The sequence below is a fragment of the Hemiscyllium ocellatum genome, chromosome 13, assembly GCF_020745735.1.
Source record: "Hemiscyllium ocellatum isolate sHemOce1 chromosome 13, sHemOce1.pat.X.cur, whole genome shotgun sequence".
Taxonomy (NCBI): domain Eukaryota; kingdom Metazoa; phylum Chordata; class Chondrichthyes; order Orectolobiformes; family Hemiscylliidae; genus Hemiscyllium; species Hemiscyllium ocellatum.
The window spans coordinates 59,168,298-59,190,834 of NC_083413.1; the positions used below are offsets into that span (position 1 = coordinate 59,168,298).

At 36.4% G+C, this 22,537-nt stretch overlaps 1 protein-coding gene across 1 annotated transcript in view; it reads left to right on the forward strand.

The window, feature by feature from the left end:
* Positions 1-22,537, forward strand: part of cul3b (cullin 3b) — a 61,903-nt gene that overhangs the window by 24,142 nt on the left and 15,224 nt on the right. The window contains 5 exon segments of the mRNA XM_060834858.1: positions 7,047-7,207; positions 10,320-10,434; positions 10,587-10,815; positions 15,474-15,619; positions 18,368-18,544. Of these exon segments, the coding sequence (XP_060690841.1) occupies positions 7,047-7,207; positions 10,320-10,434; positions 10,587-10,815; positions 15,474-15,619; positions 18,368-18,544 (828 nt within the window).

A 22,537-nucleotide genomic window follows, 5' to 3' on the forward strand; every position in this document is an offset into this window, starting at 1 on the left:
TACTAGTGAGAGTGGGTCATGTCTTTTTGTGGCTAGTTGATGTTCCTGTATCCTGGTGGTTAGTTTTCTGCCTGTTTGTTCAATGTAGTGTTTGCTACAGTTCTTTTTAAGGTATCTTATAAATAACATTAGTTTTGCTTGTTGTCTGTATAGGGTCTTTCAAGTTCATTAGCTGCTGTTTTAGTGTGTTGGTGGGTTTGTGGGCTCCCATGATGCCAAGGGGTCTGAATAGTCTGACAGTCAGTTCCGAAATGTCTTTGATTTAAGGGAGAGTGGCTAGGGTTTCTGGACGTGTTTTGTCTGCTTGTTGGGGTTTGTTCCTGAGAAATCGGCAGACTGTGTGTTTTTTGGATGCCATTCTTTTTGAATACGCTGTACAGGTGCAAAGAACGGGTATCCAATAAACACAGTCTGCCGATTTTCTCAGCAACAAACCCACACTAGCAGACAAAACATGTCCAGCAACCCTAGCCACACTCCCCTACATCAAAGACATCTCAGAAATGACTGCCAGACTACTCAGACCTCTTGGTATCATGGTAGCCCACAAACCCACCAACACACTAAAACAGCAGCTAATGAACTTGAAAGACCCTGTACAGACAAGCAAACTAATTTCATTTACAAAATACCTTGCAAGAAATGTGAAAGACGGCAGAAAACTAAACACCAGGATACATGAACAGCAACTAGCCACAAAATGAAATGAACCACTCACTAGTATCTTACATAAAGATGAGGAAGGACACCACTTTGACTGGGACAATACATCCATCCCAGGACAAGCCAAACAGAGACATGCATGAAAATTCCTAGAAGCATGGCATTCCAACCAGAACTGTATCAACAAATACATTGACTTGGATCCCATTTACCACCTCCTGCTAAAAAGAATAGGAAATGACATCACCAACCCAAGGATACCTAAACACACAAATAGAAAGCGGGCCATGCCACCAGTGCTTCATCCAGAGGCTTTCTGATGATGATACCTAGTGTGGTGACGAAACATCTGAAAACTAACCTTCCAGCTCAGTGAGCAAATCTACATCCAAAGTAAGTACTTTTTGGTGAGAGATTTGCCAGGGTTGTTGGGTAGAGGCTGAGGCTGGAGAATAGTGGGAGATGGTGGACAACAAAAGTGGCCACGGATGAGAAGACAAGTGGAATTATCAGTTGACAACCAGGAAGGCACGAAATCACTGAAGTAACTAATTCCTTGCACCTAAAAGAGAAAATGATGGAAAATCTCAACAGTTCGGCCAGCATCTGTAAGGAGAGAAAAGAGCTGACGTTTCGTGTCTAACTGCCCCTTTGACAAAGGGTCAGTTAGACTTGAAATGTCAGCTCTTTTCTCTCCTTACAGATGCTGCCAGGCCTGCTGAGATTTTCCAGCATTTTCTCTTTTGGTTTCAGATTCCAGCAACCGCAGTAATTTGCTTTTACTAATTCCTCGCAAATAGATGCAGAATCTCTTGCTTTAGGTTGCTTGAATCGTGTTCCCATGTGGTGCAAGAATGTGATGTAGTGTAGTAACCGCCTGGTTAAAATGTTCTAGCCTTGTGCAAATGTGAAGGAAATATGTTAGTTAGTTGTAGGTAGATGTGCTCAGAATAATTTGTGTGTATGTGTATATAAAGGTATTAGTTTGAAAGAACTTCTGACAAATGCCTGTTTCCAATTTTAAATACTGTGTTATCCAAAAAAATTAACGTTTTCCATGTTTGTTAATGTGGTTTTAGCTTTAAAGAGGTTTGGTAATTATTGATGACGTTGATGAATCTCTTTCTGCTTCTGTGCAAGTTCAAATAGCATACACATCAGTACAAATACAGAAGGTCCTGTTATATCTTGACTGCATCATCTAATAAATTAGTGAGAATGAGAAATGAGCCACTGAAAATCAGAAAGTTACTTCCTTAAAGTCAAAAGTAACCCTGGAAAAAATCTCATAATCTTCCAAAACAGAATTTTGAAGCACAAGATATCATAATTTCATTAGAAAGATGCATAAATTACATTGGTCATGATTCATTCTCTCCTTTTTCTTGAGTAAATGAAACAAAGAATCCCACTCATTTTCTGTCTGTTTACGGTGCACTCCTGATATTGGTTTACAGAGATGACGACTTCCATGGTGCATTTCTCATGATCAATTCAAACTTGAAAGGTGAACAGATGGGTGGGCCTAGTCTTTGAAAATTGAAGGCTTTTATAATTCTAACCCATTTTATGTGTGTATTTATTGATATAATCTTTCATGAATTATGTATTTAAGTAAGACAAGATATTTTAACATTTCACATATGCCAAATATTTCTCTAAACACACCAATTCTATTAACTGAACTGCAATTTCCTAATTTAAATCTCTTTACTTCTCTGAAAATAATATTTGATCAACAACTGCGTCTATAACCTCTACAGCCTTTCGTTCTCAATGAAAACATCAATGCAGTTTCTATCCATTCCACAATTTTTGCTTGATTTCACTTGGGATGCTGGAAAGTATTCCAATATATTGTCTCCTTTCAGCTTAATTAAATTATCCTTTGTTGTTTTTGAATATATCTCATTCTTTCATTAATCAATTTCTTTCAAATTTCTCTTTTACAAGCACTGAACGATGTTTCTGCCAATTTCTTATGTTTCTTGCAGTAACGTGCTATTCTCTACTCATAGTTTGTTCCTTTTGGGGGTTCTATCTTCCATGTGATGATTTTTTGTAGATTGTTTTCAGTAATTGCTGGAAACACTTGCATTGCACAGCATCTGTGGAGAGAGAAAAACAGTTAATACCCTTTCAGGTTGATAATCATTCATCAGAATTGGATGATATCGTATGGAAGTCTGTAGAATGGATGGTGCTGTATGTTCAACTGGTCAGTGATAATGCATAATCTACTCTAACTGTTTATTTGTCTCTCTTTAAATTACACAAATGCTATTCACTTCAACTACTATTTTTGGTAGCTTTTTCACTCTAACTACTATCTGGATAAAGAAGCTTGTCCTAGATTCCTCATCCGAATTAGTGACACTCTGAACAGTAAGCAGCTATTCAACAAGTAAAGAGCAAGGTAAAAAAGGACATGATCAGGCTAAAAGGGAGAGGTCTTGTAATGGACTAGAGAGCAGAAGATTTTATATGACAAAATCAGTAGTGCCAGTCAAAATGAATCAGAAACATGCAGAAATAAAAGATATACATGAGGTGTTAACGATGGTTCCAGCAGAGGAACCTTCCATGAGAAGTGTAGCAGAAGAGTAACACATCTCTGATATGAGGGTCACTCAGTTGATCATGTGTCCCTCTTATTTACATATACTTTGTACAATTCTATTTTTGTCTCAATTGATGTTCTTTGCCTGGCAGAACTTGCTCAATATTTCATCTGTTTCTCTCACCAACCAATAAAATTCCTGAGACTAGGCTCTTAAATTATTTTAGTTTGTCCTGTAAAACTGTAAGGGCTACCCATAGAAACGCACCCAACCAAATTAGTTATTAGCAATTATGTAGTCATCTGGTTGGAGTCATACCTAGCAGAATGGCATAATCCTGCTCCTATATTATATGGTCATCTAATATATGCCATCTACAAGGTGCACTGGAGCAACTCATTCAAGGCGTGTTCAACAGTACTTTCCAAACCTGCCACCTTGACCATGTGGAAGGCCAAGGGAGCAGATGCATGAGAACACCACCAGCTGCAAGTTCCTCTCCAAGCATCTCAATATTCTGATTTGGAACTAAATTACTGTTACTTTGCTGTTGCTGGGTCAGAGTTCTATAATTCTCTTCCTGATACTACTGAGTGTAACTTCACCACAAGGACTGCAGTAGTTCAAGATTATAGCTCCTTCTCAAAGGCAATTAATGATGCACAATAAATGCTGTCCTTGTCAAGGACAACACATCCCGTGGAAGAGTACACTTTTAAGAAAATTGAGAACATTTCTAGGCTCTCAGTTATGTCATGCTATTAAACTGTAACAGTTTTACCAAATGAGTTAATTAAAAAAGGATGTCCTTGAAGAGATATCAAAAGATACTGTCCATTGTAAAGATGCTCAGAATTTAATGCCAGTTAGTTTGGCAGAAAATTAGTTTGTGCCTCTAATGTTGACCTCCAATCTTTGCTGCAATGTTCGTACTACTATAGAACCATAATCAGAGGTTGAGGCCCTTTTCAAGGAATACATGTTCCTGAAAGTGACGGCTAATTGGTTGCACTGGAATTTTTTTCTTTAACTCTATCCTGTATGTCTAAAGTAAACAATTGCCATCAGTGTGGGATATCTTAGTTTTAATATCGCAGTTGGTATTATTCATATTAGGAACTAATTAATGAAACAGTGTAAGTTGCCTTGCATTAGCGCTTTCACCTGTCCTTGTTCAGTGCTCTGAAGTATAGGTTCATCTTTTCTCATGGTACTGGACAGACTTTGGTCAAAATTGGGGAGGCAGCATAATTGCCTGAACATGACGCTCTATTTCTAGTGCTTCTCCTCTCCAGTTTCTTGACCATTCAATACTTGTCCACCTGTTTTCCAGTGCAGTTCACTTCCATTTAGTTTCACTCTGCAGATTGCTCTTACATATTTGTTCCTCCCATTTATGTATTAATAAATACCAATGAGTTTTCCACCTTAGCATCTACTGTTTTTGCTCATTAGTTGTATATAGATTTAAATTGTTGGTTATTGCGTTAGGTTGCTGGAAGAAATCCGGCATGTATCCATTTAGTCTTAGCTGTGGCTAGCCCAAATAGGTATTTAAAAACTCTAAATATTCCATAGACTTTTCAGAACAGATGCCAACCATTTGGCCTAGTTGATTTGTGCTGGAATTTATGCTTCACATGAGTCTGTTCCCAATCTGCAGTTTGTCACCTTTATCAGCATTTTCTTCTGTTTCTTTCTCCCTCAAGTGACTGTCTAATTTCCCCTTGTATATAAGTTGACTGTTTGCCTCAGCCACTCAAAATGATGGCAAGCTCCACGTTCTTATATCTGGATGAAAGAAATCTCTCAAGTTCCATATTGAATTTATTCTTATGCCTTTATTTTTATTTACTCGTTTTGGATTCTCAATCAAATGAAAGCATCTCTCTGCATCTAAGATGATTCACATGTCTAATATCGGCATTTTTGATTAATCGGTGTTGAAAAAAATTTAATAGTTTTTTTTCATTGTTTATATCTCAAATAGCAAGTTTTGAGAAGATTTGTAGATCAGGTTGAGTTTCTGGATGTAGGTTTCCTTGCTCATTTTCAAATGAAAATGAATGTCCACATTAAAATTTAGTTGTGTTTTGGGTTTAAAATACCACATTTTTTTTGTCTGTCCATCCATAAAGTATCATGACTTGCATAAGAACATGAGTAGACCATTTGGCTTCTTCCAAAATTATATTTAATGACTGGTATTTTAACTCCATTCCCTCCCACACAACCCTTTTCCCCAGCCTCCATCTTTGCTCCATGTCCCCTTGATACTACTGCTTAACAAACATTTACCATTCTAAAGTTTCAAAATCTGAGTTTGTATAGGTTTCACATAATTTTGGTGGGGTTATTCAATGTGAAAAACTATGTTCTAATATGATCCATGCAATGTGGCATTCAACTTTTAAGGCAATACCGCTTTTCTTCTGGGCCCTTGCACCAAAGGAATGTTTTTTGTTATCTAATTTTGTCAACCCTTTTATCAAATATTAATAGTTGTTTTCATTGTTTATACCTCAAATAGTGAGTTTTGAGAAGATTTGTAGCTCAGGTTGAGTTTCTGGATGGAGGTTTGCTTGCTCATTTTCAGATGAAAACTAACCTCCCAGCTCAGCGAGCAAATCTACATCCAATAACTTAAATGGTTAATCTATTCCGTTCTCAGAATTTTAAATACTGGTGACTTGGAACACTTCAATTTAGTTTTTGTTGTATATGTTTTGACTTAATTGCATCAAGATGAATTTAAATATTCGTTGAAGCCATTAAGTCTCGCGTTGAATTTTGTGAATTTTTTTATAATGTTGATTAAGCATTTGACTCTTTTCAAACTAGCAAGCAGGTTGTAATTTTTAATATGAAATATTATTAACAAGATCCTGGTGCGTAATCCCCAACACTTCTCTTGTGCTGATGGAAAAATGGCCAAGAAACACCTAAATTAATAGCATCAAAAAGCTATTTATTTTGTCTCTTTTGAAACAGTGGCGAGGGCCAGGGTTGAGATCAGTCAATTTTAAAATTTGAGCACCTTAGACTCAACAAACATGGTGTTCTATTCTAAATTATAACAATAGAAAATGTCTTTCTCCACAGTTGTACGTCCAATTTGTAACTACTCTATCTCTTGCTTCCTACCTTTTTCCCCTTTTTTTCTTTCTCTCTTCCCCCTTTATTTTCGGGCTGAAATACAGTCTGCAAAGACTTCTTTTTGTAACAGAAAAATGACCCATTTAAGTTTGTAGTAACAGCTTGAAAATGGGCTTCCACCTTGAGAGTTGGTTATTTTCCATGTAATAAGAAATTTAAACTGTTGATCTTGCTGTGAGAAAAGATTCTGGTCTTTCATTTACTGAGGAATTTCGATTATCCAGACGACACAAGCGGGGAATATTTTGTCGGATAATTGAATGTTCGATAATCGAATGCCGGATAACAAAGTTTAGCCAAGTATTGGGACCTCGTGATCTTGCCAGATAATCCGAAATGCGGATAACTGGATGCTGGATAATCGAGGTTCCTCTGTGTTTTTATAAATCCAGCTTCTGCTTTGCAGCCATGCCTTATCTTGATGATATGCCTTTCATTTCACATTGGATAAGGATATATTGAATCTTTAGTATTATAGCACTTAGTACACATTTTAAAGTTCCACAAATTATGCTGTCATTTATTAAAAGCTGAACAGAAGGATTTGCTTGAGGCCTCCATTATATGTAAGGAATATAAATTCTGAGGTTTATTTTAAAAATTGTAAAGATACTGTGTGGAACTTTGGCCAAACAACTATCATTTTCATTTTTGTTCTCATTGCAGGATCGCGTGTATGTACAACAGAATAACGTAGAAAATGTTTACAACTTGGGGTTGATCATTTTCAGAGATCAGGTAGTGCGCTATGGTTGCATTCGAGACCACTTACGCCAGACTCTTCTGGATATGATTGCAAGAGAGAGGAAAGGAGAGGTAGTAGACAGGTAAATTTAGTCAGTCACTCATTAGTTGGTTCCAATTCTAAGTTGCGTGTTATATCACTGTACATATTAATCCATTTCCTCTTGTTTTATGAAGTTTATTAAACTGGCTAAACTTATTAAACTAAAATGTTTTTTTACATTTTTGTGAATTTGTATTGTCCTTTTTGAGGTATATGGTCAAATTCATTTGTTAATTACAGAGCTGTGCTGAACTGTCATAAGCCCCATAGACATTGATGCCTTTAAACTCCAGGGTATTTAGGGATGGACAATAAATGTTGGCATAATCAGTAGTGCCCACTTCCCCAGAATGAATTATTTTAAAAACTAAATTCCTACCATCGACTTAAAGGAGTTGCACACCAAGAAATCAAGTTTTAAAACTTACTTTTAATAAAGCAACTGTGCAAAATTAGCAAATAATTCCTAGCATGCAATGAATGCTGTAAGTAACAGAAATGTTAGTCTTATTAGTTCCTTAACAGTTCTGATACGTCCATGCCACTTTCAGACAGTCTTTCAAGGAAACTGACTGCAGCCTCTGCAAGTTTACAATGAATTGTCATCACCCTGTGTCAGTGAGTTGTAATGCTGAGTGACCTTTAAAAGGGATGTTCCTCAGCTTTTGGGGAATTTCTAAATCTGCTGTCAGGTGGAAGATCCACAAAGGTGACTTTTCCTCTCACCTTTTGCAAGGGAAATCTTTCCAATCTTTATAGTGTCTCTTTGACAAAAGTCTTTTCTAAGAGCATCCAAAGAATTTGTAGCCACCTTTTGTCAGTACTGTAACCTTTTATCTCTCTCTCTCAACCTGTCATTCTGTTGCAAAAACGTGAGGACTGACAGTCTGTCTGCAATTAGCCTAACTGCTCTTGCCTTTGTCTTCCATTGTGAACATTTTATACCTTTTTCCCAGTAAGTTTCCAAATGGGCCCCAGATTCCATAATAACCAAACATCAGACTTGTTGTCTAGTGGAACATAATAGACATGTGACTCTCTTCATTGGTCCATTTTGTCTTAACTTGAGGAGATTTATAACATTGCAAAAACTTTAAGTAACATTTCAAAATTAAATTAGAACAGAATGATTTTTGAAATGTTGACATTTTTGTAGACATAATCTTCACAGTTTCATTTCTTGACAGTTATGCTAATTATTAATTTGATTAGGTCCAAGAAGGTGACTCCTATGGAGTTTAGGAAAATCTTTCAAGTAGCAGTTCACTGACAAATGAATACCACATGAGAAAAAACTCATTATCCCAGATTTATCTTTCACTTCAAAAGAGAATGTCAGAATTACTTTTGTAACTCATTTCAACTTATGAAAAGCCTGGACAGTTTTGTATCTTGGTGTTTTTTGCTATAAGCAGCACAGTAATTGCTATGTTCTATTTTAAGTTTATGGATAAAAGAATAGGGAATACAGGAGAAACATTTTTCTTTCAAATGAATTTTAAATGTATATGAAAGAAATTGCTAGCAAGAGTGCTAGATCAAAAGGTCATGGTCTTCAAGAAGGAAATATCCAGATATTTGTTGACTGTTAGGGCTTTAGAGGTATTAGAAATGCAGCAAAGGAATACAGTACCATTTGTAGTAGACGATTTGGGCTGCACACTATGTACACTCACCTGGAACTTTTTGTGGATTGTTCATATGTTTGGAATTGAACAATAATGTAACAATATACAATTTACTTGTATGGTGCATGTTTTATAATTAACAATGGCCAAGTATCAACACTTAAATCTTTTTGTTGTGTAGCGCCACTTTAGATATATGAATCTGCACAATCCCTTAAAATGTCTGTCCCTCTGACTGAGGACTTGCATGTTTTTCCCTTTTCTTGCTCCAGTTAGCAACTGTTCTTTCAGGTGCTCAGGCATTGCATTATGTAAATCACAATCCTTGAAGCCTATTACCTCAACGTGTGGTTTTTGCCATTCAAATCTGCATTATTCTGGAGGTCTAAATTTTCTGCACAACCTCTGGAAAAAAAATAATAAAGTAGAACAGAACCGTAAATATCTTCACAAGAGTTTCAGTTAGGTGTTTTCATGTATTCATTAGTTAAACTGGAGCTATTGAAATTTATTACCACGTTTTACAGTTTTTGAGTATTTCAGACATCAGTTCTGCGAATCTACAGCCAACATATTTGTTGACAAAAGCTACATATATTGATGACAGGTAAAATTTTGTTTTAAACAAATTCTGCATTGCTTAGATTTTGCAATGCATATTTAATAACGAAGCTTTGAACATTTATGCATCTTTTTATGAACTGTTGCATTGAACTGCTGTGGAGGAGTTAAGAGGAGGCCAATTTAGGTTTTGTTAAAATGCTAGAATTCTGACACTTTCAATCAATACTTCCAATCAAATTCAGTTTGATAGTTCCTTTGCCAATGGTAATAAACTCTTGCAGTCCTAATTAAAACGAATCAGTAGGCTAACTGTTGAGCACAAAGCTGTGCAGTTGTACAAATGTTTTTCAGTTTTAATCCTCAAATTGGTGGCTGTATAAAGTATATTCATTATGAACTGTTAATTTGTAAATACCTCGTGGCATGGATTATTTGTGTGATTATTGCTCCACTTGGTGCAATCTGGCTTTTTAGAAAAGAAGTAATACAAATCCAGAAATTGGTGTGGTTATCTTAGAAAAGAATCTCTACAGTGTGTTTGTTTCATCATTGCACGATGTTTTCAGTGTTTAGTCTTCAAAGAGTTTCCTAATGTGATACAAATACTTTAGCAGCCATTAATGGTAGAGATTTACTTATACAATATTAATATTGAGTATAACAGTACTATTTTTGCTAGCTTGTGGAGGAGAAGGCTCTTTGAAGGACCAGATATTTTACTGTCGATCAGATTGAATTTTCCACTTAAAAGATTGTAGATTACATTATACTTAGGGAGCCTTGACAAATTCAAGCTTGCTCTGAGAATGCACTTTTTAAACGTAATATTCTGCCACAGTTTTAAATTTTAATACTGTTATGTTGTATGTTCTGATCTGCTCAGTATTGGCCTTTTTTTCTGATACACTCCAAAACAATCTTCGTAAGTAACCTGTTCTTATATTTTCTTTGTTTGACTAGAGGTGCAATTCGGAATGCCTGTCAGATGCTAATGATTCTCGGCTTAGAAGGTCGATCAGTATATGAGGAAGATTTTGAGGCTCCGTTTTTAGAAATGTCTGCTGAATTTTTCCAGGTATCTTTAATTTTGTAGTTTATTTCAAGGCTAATTGTTTTTAATTGTGATTTACTTTCAATAGTTATTAGTAAATTTAAAGTATTAAGAACAGTTATGTAAAGCAAATCTATTTCTGACTTTAAAATGGTCAAATATTTCTCTTTACGTAGATGGAAAGTCAGAAGTTCTTAGCAGAGAATAGTGCATCTGTATACATTAAGAAAGTGGAAGCACGGATTAATGAAGAAATTGAACGAGTCATGCACTGTCTTGATAAATCCACAGAAGAACCAATTGTGAAGGTGGTGGAAAGGGAACTAATTTCTAAACACATGAAGACTATTGTAGAAATGGAAAACTCTGGCCTAGTCCATATGTTAAAAAATGGAAAAACAGAAGGTGAATTCAAAAGGGCATTTTTTTTCTCAAGTGACTTCTACTGCTCAGTTTGTACACTTCATTTTTGGGGATATATATTATCAGAGTTCAAATTTATATATGTTTAAATTAATTTGTGCTGAGTTTATAATTGCTATTATTTGAAGCATTTATTAAGGTACAGTGAACATCTTTAAAGTTATTCTAGTTCAGGGATAATTAATTTTATGTTTTGTTTAGGCTTTAATGTGAATTCGGGTGCTACGTTTTATGAACCTTTTGAGTGAAATGACATACCATTTTCTATTTGAGGGTGCAAGTGAAAATTTGTCTGTTAAGTAAAATTGTATATCTATGAACACTTCCTTGGAGAAAGTACAGCAAAGTTTTTATTAGGTGTATTTTTTTTTAAAGTTAGCTGTGTGTTGTAAAGTATCCCAATACTTTGCAAATGTTGTGAAACTGCATCAAAACAACCTATGTCTTTTGATATTGGAAAATGTAATCTCTTGGTGAATCTCCAAACACTAAGTGTCCAGAAAAATGTAAATGTTACCGAATGTCATGTAAACCTTTCAAATATTAGCAGCTCCAGGAAATTCAGTGCTCCCAGGATGGATTAATTTTCTTTAACACTTCAGCTGCTTTTCTAAGGCCATTTCCATATTTTCATTTCCTCAATCTTTCTATTTCCACCATTTCTATTTCTTGTGTTTTAGTTTTATCTTTCTCGCATATATCTAAGCTGAGACACATGATTTATGTTTAACATGCGCAGACACTATATTCTTGATCCTTTTGCTGTGCTTTCTCTATTTTCCCTTTTTGGACTTAGTCAGAGACTGATAACTTGAAATCACTTAACAATTTTGCTTAAAATTGATACATTGGTGGGATTTCTTTTCAAGAATGGAAGACTAAGGTTTATAGTTTGCCCTGGCCTTTCCTAGCTAGTTGAAGTTTGGAAAATCTGAGTGATTTAACAGCTTGAGATAACCCAAGTATCTGACAAACTCATTGATTGTGCAGTGAACTGGAAATTGTTGATCTGATCGACACTTCTTGCTATTTTGGACTGTGTTCAATGCTTATAACAGACTCTTCGGATTTAGATGATTATATATAATTTTCTAATAAATGCATGGTCTCATGTCTTTTAAACTTTCAGGTGTTACTATCTTTCAGTCACCATTTATTTTGTCGTACACTAGAATTTTCCTTTACAAATATCAAGTAAATTGCTATCATGCTCCAATACAGTAGTCCGAACCACTTTCAGTAATATGGCCTAATTAGTATTTTACAAATTGCTTTAGTTAGGACAATAAGATACCTTTTAAAGGATGTGGCAAAATAGCTCCAGGTGCTAATTATTGTGCTGAATATGGTATATTTTGAGTACCCAATTATTGTTTGTTGCCATGATCTCAAATATTCTTTTCAATTAAACATACATCTTAATATAAGACATGATTTTACCCAAAACTTCAACACATACATTATTGGCCTCCTTTGTGTAGAAACCACAAAATATCCTTTTGTCACAGTACGGACACACTGGAACAATCCCAAGAATAGTAAGAAACAGAAGTTATTTTTAATTTTTAATGTAGATTATTAGAGAGTGAGTTAAAGGCTGTAATTATCTTACTGCCAGTGACTTTTTGAAGTTTTATGTATCATTTAAATAAATTACATTGTATGTAATAGAGGCTTGGCATTGACACAAGATTGTAACACGTGAATTTTCCCTGTGCAGTGAGGGTACGATGGAAGTTGATATGGTAAAAGCTATTTACAAATATTGTCCAAGCGCTTTGGCAGCCTTGAACACACTCCAACACATCAATTTAATGTATACAAACTTCTAATTTTCGATTGTAATATTTCCATTAACATTTCTTTTAATGTGTGTGCCTCCTATGTCTTGCAATAAACTGGGTACAGTTTGTTTTGCGTTGATCAGGTTGACATTTTGAGAACCGAGTGCCAACAATGACGACTCATAGCTCAGAGCAACAGAACCAGCTCTAAACTGTCCTGTCAGTGTTTCTTTTACCTCAGTTTTTTGGATGTCCCACCTGCATTATTGTGATATTCTTCTATCTTTCTAACAGTTATTTTCTGGCTTTGAGTCTGGTCTATAATTAATGCCCATTTAGAAATAGGTTGAAAGAAATTTACTTGGAATCTTCATGGCCATTATACCCTTTTTGTCCCATTATTAAGCTGGATTTAAACCAAGGGTGAAGGCTAGTGGAAATCTACTGCACCACCAACCTCTAGGCAGGGATTCCAACTAACATGATTCGACAGGATTTTTAGATTAGTTATAGGGGTTTAAGGATTTTTCTCTTTTCTATTTTTTTTCCATTGTTGTTCACAATTTATTTCGTAATAGGAAGACACATTTTATTGTCTTGGGAAGTTCAGGACTTTATAAGAGGCATCCATTGCCTTAATGCTTTTCTAATCTTAGTACAAAAGTCCATCGATCATATTTTGCATGCAGACTCTTCTGTTTTTGTGTTGCAAGATAGTCATGAATGAAAATCATCATCCAGTTCATAAGCTTCAGAAAATTTATCTGGAGAAACAAAAAGCTTAAAAGTTTATTCTTAAACTCCTAACACTAATTCCAACTTTGTCTTTATGGATTGAATGTCTCTCTCATTGATGAACATAGTGCTTTGGTATAATCTGACAAACACTGCAGTGTTTGAATATGACTTGAGCTCTCTGGCTTAATTGTAGTATTAAATATTCTGCTGGCTTTATTGTTAATACGCTGTATTGATTGGATGTGTTATGCCTTTTAATCTAGCAGGTGGGACTAGATTGGGTTGGGATATCTGGTCGGCATGGACAGGTTGGACCGAAGAGTCTGTTTCCATGCTGCACATCTCTATGATTCTATGATTTTAATTGATGTTGTCCATATTTTTGGCCAGTTTCTATATGTTTCTGAATGCAAGCCATTGAGAATTTCAAGGCTGTGGTCCCAAGCAACGATTGCTGGCACCTCCCGGTTAATAAAGTTATTGATTTCTTGGCAATTGTTACAATTCCAGTGTTAGACATTCGGTCTTTATCCGGCTTGGGTGTGACAAAATCATAATAAGTTAGCATGCAAGTACACACAGCAATTAGCAAAATGGCGTGAATTGAAGTTCAAAATGAAGGAAATCTTACTATAATCGTGCAGAGCTTTGAGACTGCACTTGCACACTGCAATTTTTTTTTGTTGCCGTACTTAAAAAATGGATATACTTTGGAGGCAGTATCGTAAAAGTTGACTGGATTGAGAGGGGCATTCTGTGATGAAAAGTGTAGTAACTTGAACCTGTGCTCTCTGGAGTTTAGAAGATAAAACACGATCTCATTCAGGATGCAAGACTGAAGGGCTGTGAAAGGATTGCTTCCCGTCACAGGTTATGGTCTAAGAATAAGGGATCAGTCACATAGGACTGAGTGGAAACAAGGTGGTTAACTTTCGGATATTTCTATTCTTGGGGCCTGTGGGTGCTTCTTCACTTTTAGGCATTTAGGGATTGAAGGAATATGGAGAACAAATGGGAACATGGTTGTCAAGCCAATGATCAGCTTTGATTCTATTAAATGGTAAAACAAGCTCAAGAGACTGGTGTTCTTGTGAATTTAAAAACAGAGCATTGAACAACTCTGCCAATTTTGCAGGGATGGCAAAAGACTAAATGTGGCAGAATATGCCTTCTGTACTGTTCAGAAACCGCGTTCGGTTTATTTTACTAGCACAAGTGCTGCGGTGTGTTGAGCAGAACGAGTAAAGACAGAAATTCACAGTAGCTCCTTGAGTTAGGATGGACCAAGTTTTATGTACTATTTGAATGGAAGCCATGTTTTCTATGCTTAACAGATGGCTATCTGAAAATCTTGTATTTATATTCAGCAGAACAACTTGGAAGACCTGCAAGATGACAGACAGTTTGCTGTGGGATTTCATCTAATGTTGTAAATGGAGATGTTTCACTACACAGTTCCAGTTACCACTTATACCTGGAATCATCCATGAATCAGAATAGAATTGGCTATACTTAGTTCTCAAATCTATTGTATATTCTTATCAATACGCTCCTTTAAATTTTTGCCAAGCCAACCTGTTTTGAGTAAATGGTCAGATGTGTCAGTGCATTTCTTGTTAAGATAAGGCAGTCTCTGCATGATTATTTCAGTCATAGATGTTTTGTTATTCTTCTGAAAAGCTGCTGTGCGCAGACATTTATTCTTATTAGAATCCATTAATAGGGTAAGAATCAAGCCCTTGCGGACTCATTTGTATTTAAATAAAGTATTTGCCCATTATTTAGTATGTTGAGTTTCTCCTTGATTATTGAAACAAATAATTGCTTGATGAATCTACTTATATATCGAGTAGTGATCAAATTCTTGAGAGCCATCTGAAAATATTGAATGGAAAATTAACTGAAGCTAATATCTGAATCTCATTGATTTTTTTAAAGCTGCGTTGTTCTTTTCTATAAGATTGATTGTGCTACAAGGGTAAAACATGCTCTTGAGAGACAACTTTTAACATTGTTAACTTTTAATGTTTCTACATATTTTGAAAATTTAACACTGTAGAGCCATTTTGTAGTGCACAATCAAGCTAGTACAAAAATTTCCTTCATATCCTATTTCAGACTTAGCATGCATGTACAAGCTCTTCAGTCGTGTGCCAAATGGTCTGAAAACCATGTGCGAATGTATGAGTTCCTACCTGAGGGAACAGGGCAAGGCACTAGTTTCTGAGGAAGGCGAAGGCAAGAATCCAGTGGACTACATTCAGGTCAGCATAGACTAATTCTGTTCTTTGACTCCATTTGTTTTAACTAGAAACAAATTTGTAACTGGAATCAAAATTTGCAAGTGAATTGGATTGCAGTGTGTTTTTTAAATCTTGCACTTACTAGTTCATCAATCTGTACTGTTACCAAATCTACTTTAGTATTACTGAAAAAAATATTCTAATTGAAGCTTTTCATCTTGCACTCCTCAAAATAATTTGCAAAAAATATCAAGCCCACTTGTCACCAGTTAGCACTCTCCTTTCATGCAGTATAAATGTTCCTTTCCCTTTTAGTGTTTCCTGCAAATTGTGTCTATGAATGCATGACAAAATGTGTCTTATCTTTAGTGCTCAAATTCTATGTTACCAAATGACTATTAGTTTTATTTGTACTTGTGGGTGGCATGTTGGACATGCTTTCATTTTGCACTGACCTCATATACAACTTCGCAGGTTAGATTGAATTAAATATCTTAAAATATATCTGATCAGAATAATTGATACATTTGAATAAGATGACAAATACATTGAGTATAAATTTAGATTTGTGTGGTTGAAAGAGATTTTATGACTGGTCTCTGTAAATTTACATGTGTATTAATTACTGCATTGATAGTTAATGCAAAGGAAAAGTTGCAAAATTCAAGATGATAAATATCAATTCTCCAAATTTGTTACTAAGTGTTAGATTTTAAACATAGATATGAAGCCATGCATTTTAGTGGGAGAAAGAAGCAGCCCAATTATTTCTTCTAAAACACATCTGCATGAAACAGAGAGTTGGGTGGGTGTGTGTGTGTGTGTGTATGTTTTCACAAATTAATAAAAATAATAATGCAGCACTCTTGGCTTGTGTACACTACTTCCTCTCCCTCATTTGGAACGAGGAGAGCATATCTACAGATTTGTAAGACTGTAATTGTGGCCAGCTTCAGAAAAGGAGAAGTATGTATCTACGGAGGGTTATTTTGCTCTTTGTTGTAGGGAGGCTCTTGCAAAAATTCTTCATAGTCTCCTTACAGTGGTTGATGTGTTCCTACCAGAGTCTCACTGAAGATTTTATCTGTCAATATGATAGAGTAAGAAAAACCTCTCCACATTGCTTTTTTGACTACTCAGAAGCCTTGATCCTGTAAACTAGCAATAACTATAGAATGTTCTCCTCAAATTTAGTTGCCTGCAGAAATTTGGCATCATCCTCTGCATGTTGCACAATGGCATACAAGCAGTGATCCTCAGCAAAGGATGCACCACAAACCGAATGTATGTGCAAACTGGGATCAAATGAGACTCTCTGGACCAATACTCAACTCCATCTTCCTTATTATGACTGTCCACTCCATATGTTTGAAACTTCCCGTTGTATGGAGTTAACCTACAGGAAGGACAGGAAACTTGATCTGTGTTGCAAACTATCTTGATGTATTCACAGAGACGCATGAAAGAACAGGCCTTAGACCAAACATCTGGAAAACAAAGGACTCTACCACCTTCTCCTGCCATGCAGCACTGCCTCTGATTATCCTATGTTTCCTGACCATGTGAATCAATTGTCATACCTTCAAAACTGTAATTCAGCAATGCCTTTAGCATGCCAGTACAGCTTTTGGCTATCTGAGGAACAGAGTGATAACAAAGACATCAAGCCTGATATTAAGCTTATGGCCTATACGGCAGCTGTATTAACAATTCACCTGTATGCTTCAGACACTTAGACCAGGTATAGCGAGCACCTTTACATCCCTTGAGTAATAACATCAGCGATGCTTCTGCAAAATCCTGCAAGTCCACTGGCAGGATAAGTGCACTAGTATTCATGTCCTATTTCAAGTCAACATTCCTAAGTTGTATAATGATTGGTCATACAGAATCGCATGAGGCCACATGATCTGCACATCTAACACAATTTTAAATTAAGCTTTCTACTTTGAACTTTAAGTGGTGACCAGGAGGTCAAGAAAAAACTTCAAGAATATCCTCAAAGCTTCTCTGAAATTTTTCTCCCCTCCTCCAGTTCTTGGGCATCATTAACTCAGGACCATGAAACCCTGGGGCGAGTTCCTCAGAGGCAAACTGAGGGAGCCACCAGTATTCTGGTAAAATAGGTGGGATATGTGGAAGAATAATATAGGAATGTTAAAGAGTATAGAAATGAACAACAGCGTGGGGATTATTACGGAGTTAGGGTGAACCAGATAGACGAAGGGATTTGAAAGCAAAAGATTTTTTTTTAAGTTACAGAAAGAGCATCTGTGAAGACACAGACCATTCCGAGCATCTTCAAAGACCCAGACGTAGGTCAGATGCAAACATTGGAAGGACTATACAAAAACCCAGTTGTCTCTTTGAATCGTACTTACCCCTAACTGTGGCAGTGTATGCAGTTCAAACATTGAAGTATTTAGTCACTGTTGTTGAGTAGAAGAAAGTCATTTTCAATCCTGAGAGACTGCTTAAGAATGATGTTTGTAATTGGTGGTTGCTGGTTCCATTACCACAACAGTACAATTGCTGATCCATTCAGCATTGGATGTGATTTTACTGTGGAGATAAGTGACCCAGTTTTGAATGACTAAACTGTCAGAAAAAGAAAATATTCTAACAATTGTTTAAATTATTCTAGAATAGATGTAAATTGGAAATAATTAGTTGAAGTGTAATATGAGGATTTATCACAGGTTTTTAAAGCCAGAATCCACTGCAGTGAATGGGATTGGAGACTAAACATGCATGTTTTTCTTCAAACAGGGTCTCCTTGATCTGAAAGGCAGATTTGATCGTTTCCTTCAGGATTCATTCAACAATGATCGTCTTTTTAAACAGACCATAGCTGGTGATTTTGAATACTTTCTTAACCTCAACTCCAGATCCCCAGAGTATTTGTCATTATTTATAGATGACAAACTTAAAAAAGGAGTAAAAGGCGTAAGTATTTCTTGCAATTTTTCAGCTTTTGTTCCTTTTTTGAATACACTAATAAAGTACTGTGGAATTTAAGATCTTTCTGAATTTTCCCTCAGTATTTTTAACGTTTAACCCTTATTCAGAGGCTATGTTGATATGTTCTAATCAGAGATGTTATTGCACACCTAGGGAGCAGGTGCAACTTGAACCAGGGCCTCCTGGCACAGAGTAAGGGATACTACTACTGTGCCTCAAGAATGTTCAAATGCTATTTGAATAATAATGGTTGACTGTTTCCACCTGCTGACCTTTAGAAGTATAGCATAGCAGTCAATAACTCTGATTTCATTATAGATCCGTTGTAGCATAGAAAGAATTGATTGGCCCATTATTGTAAAAGTGCAGTAATGACCGGACCGTCACTTGCCCCTTAGAGTAGAAATGCTGATGGAATTAATAGCGTGGTCACAGTAGTTTGTATGTTCCATGCACTTTATTATATTTCCCAGTTTCATATTGCTGTATATTATAATCAGTAAAGGTTTCGAAAAAAGATTGAATAAATATTTGAAGGGGGAAGTTTGCAGGACAGTGGGAAAAGGGTACAGGAGTGGAACTAGCTCTGTCAGAGTGCTGATCCAGACACACAACAGAACAAATTTCCTAATTCTCATTCTACCGTTTTAGGAAGAGGATTGGAATGTTAAGGCAATAGGAAAAGATGTTTAAATGACTTGATGAAAACATCAGTGCCAGGCTCTTAAAGAAACTGAGCTATCTGGGGTGGATTCCTCAGAGGCAAGCTGAGGCAGTCACCAGCATTTGGGTTAAATAGGTGGGATACATGGAAAACTGATATAGGAATAGTAAAGGGTACAGAAGTGAAAAATAGCGTGGGGATTATTTAAGAGTTAGGGTGAACCAGACAGAAAAAGTAATTTGCAAGCAAAAGGTTTTTCGTTAAGTTTGATGCAGTGAGAGCATGGAATAGATTTGTAAATGATATAAACTGTGCAAGCAGGGAAATAAGGTGCTGCAGGTAAGTTTTAGTAACCAAAGGAATTGGGAGATTTGGGATTTGTTTCACTAACTCAACATCAACTGGGGAAAGAACTGTGGAGGTTTGTTTAAGTGTTGTACACAGTTTTTGTTTTGTTTGGAGTGACCTCTAAATTGCAGACTTTGTGAACATGGTACTTCATACTAGATTTTTAACTTGCTCATGTCACTTGAAGGTGAGGAATATTTGAGCAATGCACATTTTTGTACATTGTTAAATGAGATAATTTCAAATGTTTTGATACATTCACCAAAAGTAATTGCTCTATGATCTCTTAAACTTCACAACACATTACTGTATGAACCCCAGTAAAGTATCTGCAGTTTACATGCAGAATCTTTGGATGGATGAATGTCTTGTTTTGTATTTTTAAATACTGGCTTTTTATGTAACATTTTACTAAGTGAAGTACTTCAAAATTGGCACCTTTATGACTGAGCCCTTGCCTGAAATTGGATGTTTCTGGAGTTGAAGTTGAACAGATTGGACTATGGACATTCAGGTCATGCCAGGTTGGCTGGGGTCAAAGGGTCATTTGGAACTCAAAACAGAAAGGTTGATAACTTGTTGAGTGCCACACTATCAATGTAGCACCTAACCGAATTGTTTAAATAGGGTTTTTTTTTTGTTTAATTTAACTCATGTTGATGACTAGAAGATTAGAATAGAAAAATGCCTGATTCAGGAAACTATTGATTTTCAGATTGTGGGATTTGAGTTATTCAACCTGAATCTTAGATGTAAACCACAGAAAACTTTGAATTCTCAAACATCACGCTGATGCTTTTCTCCAACTCTCAGTCCAAATCTTAACTTTTGTTAAGATAGATTCAGGATCAGTTCCTGCGGATTGGAGGGTAGCTAATGTACCACTTTTTAAGAAAGGTGGGAGAGAGAAAACAGGAAATTATAGACCTCAATGGTGGGAAAGATGCTGGAGTTAATTATAAAGGATGAAATTACGACACATCTGGATAGCAGTAACAGGATAGGACAGAGTCAACATAGATTTATGAAGGGGAAATCATGCTTGATTAATCTTTTGGAATTTTTTGGGGAATTAACTCTGAAGATGGACGAGGGAGATCCAGTGGATGCAGTGTACCTGGACTTTCAGAAAGCTTTTGATAAAGTCCCACATAGGAAGTTAGTGAGCAAAATTAGGGCGCATGGTATTGGGGGCAAAGTACTAACTTGGATTGAAAGTTGGTTGGCTGACAGGAAATAAAGAGTAGTGATAAACGGCTCCATTTCGGAATGGCAGGCAGTGACCAGTGGGGTACTGCAGGGACCGCTGCTTTTTACAATATATATTATTGATATAGAAGATGGTGTTAATAGTAACATTAGCAAATTTGCTGATGATACAAAGCTGGGTGGCAGGGTGAAATGTGAGGAGGATGTTAGGAGATTACAGGGTGACCTGGACAGGTTAAGTGAGTGGACAGATGCGTGGCAGATGCAGTTTAATGTGGGTAAATGTATGATTATCCACTTTGGTGGCAAGAACAGGAAGGCAGATTACTGCCTAAATGGAGTCAAGTTAGGTAAAGGGGCAGTACAAAGAGATCTGGGTGTTCTTGTACACCAGTCAATGAAGGCAAGCATGCAGGTACAGCAGATAGTGAAGAAGGCTAATAGCATGCTGGCCTTCATAACAAGAGGGATTGAGTATAGAAACAAAGAGGTTCTTCTGCAGCTGTACAGTGCCCTGGTGAGACCGCACCTGGAATATTGTGTGCAGTTCTGGTCTCCAAATTTGAGGAAAGACATTCTGGCTATTGAGGGAGTGTAACATAGGTTCACGAGGTCAATTCCTGGAATAGCGGGGCTATCTTATGTTGAAAGATTGGAGCGACTGCGCTTGTATACCCTTGAGTTTAGAAGATTGAGAGGGAATCTGATTGAGACATAAGATTATGAAAGGATTGGACACTCTGGAGGCAGGAGACATGTTTCCGCTGATGGGCGAATGCCGAACCAGAGGACACAGCTTAACAATAAGGGGTAGGCCATTTAGGACAGAGATAAGGAGAAACCTCTTCACCCAGAGAGTGGTGGGTGTGTGGAATGCTCTGCCCCAGAAGGCAGTGGAGGCCTAGTCTCTAGATTCGTTTAAGAAAGAGTTGGATAGACCTCTCAAGGATAGTGGAATCAAAGGTTATGGAGGTAAGGCAGGAACAGGATACTGATTGAGGATGATCAGCCATGATCATATTGAATGGTGCAGGCTTGAAGGGTAGGAAGGCCTACTTCTGCACCTATTGTCAATTGTCTGTTGTTTCATTTTGACAGCCATTCTACCAGATGTTTTGCTGATGCTGTTTAAGTTACATATTGTATGCTCCAATCTTTCCTAAACATATGCCAGCATTTTGCATACTTAAGAACTGTAATGAAACTGCTGAACTTAAGCAATAGTATCTTTATTTTCTGCTGATGCAACTGGTTAGATAATTTCCAAGATTCTCAATGACTTTCTGGCTGTTCTACTGTATCCTAAGGTTGCTGCACTCTGACATTTCAATCCTTCATAAAGTTGGTACATTTGTGTTGGATTTCACAATTCTATTAAGTCTTTGATATTTTCCACAGTTAAGCTGCTAATTTTGTCTTTGCTGAATTCATGTTCTTAACTGTGTATTTTTAATCCTTCAAATATCAAAGTCTTCTCCTACCTCTCAAAAAAATCTATCAATCATCGCAGTGTGCATATTTGCTGAGGTGACATTAAAACCAGGTTTCCACAATAACTTAAGGATAAATTCAACAATGCAATCACCCAATAAAATCAAAAAGTCTTTAGTTTGTGATTGAAACACAGAAATGTTTCTGTGTCAGATGGTCTGAAAACTGACATTTTTTATTTGGCTGTTTTAATGCTCTTGGTCGGTTTTAATTGGTTAACTGACTTCAGTTGTTGGCTTTGATTAGATAGTGTGACCAGCAATTGA